The sequence below is a fragment of the Eurypyga helias genome, unplaced genomic scaffold (assembly GCF_000690775.1).
Source record: "Eurypyga helias isolate BGI_N326 unplaced genomic scaffold, ASM69077v1 scaffold35756, whole genome shotgun sequence".
Classification (NCBI taxonomy): Eukaryota; Metazoa; Chordata; class Aves; order Eurypygiformes; family Eurypygidae; genus Eurypyga; species Eurypyga helias.
The window spans coordinates 2,245-3,887 of record NW_010257855.1 but is presented as its reverse complement, the minus strand read 5'-3'; the positions used below and the strand labels follow the sequence as shown (position 1 = coordinate 3,887).

The following is a 1,643-nucleotide window of genomic DNA, read 5'->3' as shown; positions in this document are numbered from 1 at the left end:
AGGTAACTAACTGTGATTGTCTTACTTGCAAGAAACACTTGTGTGACAACAAATTCTTACTCAGAAGCTACATGTTACTCATCAGTTTCAGATTACATGGCTAAAAAATTAGAAGCAGCTTCTTGGAAATTAAATTTCAAATTCAGGAACTGTGTGAGAAGTTCATCCTAGGAGTATGGACTAATTTCTAACTGGTTTCAATCTTTCACTTCAACGCTTTGCACAGTAACGGTACTTTTCAGGTTTTACCTGAATTTCATCACACTTGATGAGCTTTTCAACCTCTTCTTGATTTAAGAGGATAAACTCTTCATGCTGAACCACCTCTGGAAAATGTTTCTGGCTGAAGACCTCTGCAGCTTGCATTAGATCAACACAATTGTGTGTCTCAGCAAAATCCCGAATGCCCAAACAATTTGATGGATCCAGCTGGCTTTCTAGAAACTCACAGCAAGCTTGTTTCACACCTACGGAAAATTGGAGGGGTGAATGAGCACTACATGCTTACTGTCAATCCACTGCTTTAGAAAGGGCTTCAGAAAAAAAGTTCTAAGCAATAATGAAAATCCAACTCAAATAACAAGGTTACAATACTACAGAAACACACACATGCAAATATTTCTTTGGAGGGACGTCAAAACATTAAGCAGTAGACCACGTGTTTGAGCTCGGACTCTTCTATTTAAATGAAAAATTAAATAAATCTGATACCAGGAAATGACTCAAATGTGAGTTGTACTCAGCTTCATGGATTACAAGCAAAAAATGTATATGCTAGTGGAATGGCTACCAGGTTTATAGGTTTTCCCCAGTACCTTTTTGATAATTGCCAGGGATCTGGGAAAATTGCCTGGGGTAGCTCTGTAGGTGCACGTGCAATGACATCAACCAGTTTGTTAATGACCCAGTCATACTATGATGGCAGGTCAGATGACATCTAAGATTTGTTTATTGTTATAAGTTGACTGATGTGTAATATTTATGTGCTGTATAGCTTGCAATTCCTCTTGGGAATTCTCACGCAGAAATACAGTAGCTCAAAGATTGAAACAACAACCTGTTCTATCATCTTTTTTTCCACCCAAGTCAGTTCCTCTAGCAATGAGACCATAGGACACAAGACAATAGAAGAATTTTGACATAAGTACTTATAAGTATCATGCTTCCCACAATCTCTCTTCCATTTATAGGATGCCAGAAAAAAAAGTCTCTAAGCAGCAGCAGCAATTGTGCAATTTGCACTGATACTTGGCAGTTACCTTTCAGCTGAAGCAGACATGCTGCTGGGAGCAATTCTTGGACATTTTCTACTGTCACATGAACAGTTTCTGTGTATACAAAGTCTAGCAGGATTTCCATGGTGGAGGCTGTCAGTCCCTGGATATCTACATAGGGCTTATCTTTCTCTGAGAGCTGTAAATTAGAAGAGAGACAAAGATTTATTTTCTCAGTAATGTGATCAAAAAACATGCAGCAGTTTTTTAAAATATGATCTGTCAGAGAGGTGTCAACAGAGATTTGTCCTTTCTCTTCTTGTGCCCACTGAAAGAATGAGGGGAAGGGGGAATTTCCCTAGAGAATTCACCTAGAGGGTAAGTGAAAGAGGCAAAGTTCAACAGGGATAAGGACAGTCAGCCAAACTG

General features: G+C 38.9%; 1 protein-coding gene across 1 annotated transcript; it reads right to left on the bottom strand.

Annotated features, from left to right (window-relative positions):
* Window positions 1–249: 249 nt before the first annotated feature.
* LOC104511532 (kelch-like protein 12) lies at window positions 250–1,413 on the bottom strand (the record flags this gene model as incomplete). The annotated part of the gene is made up of 2 exons (XM_010154185.1): window positions 250–467; window positions 1,260–1,413. Coding segments are annotated over 2 exons (372 nt in total), but the record flags the coding sequence as incomplete, so codon positions are not given.
* Window positions 1,414–1,643: the final 230 nt, after the last annotated feature.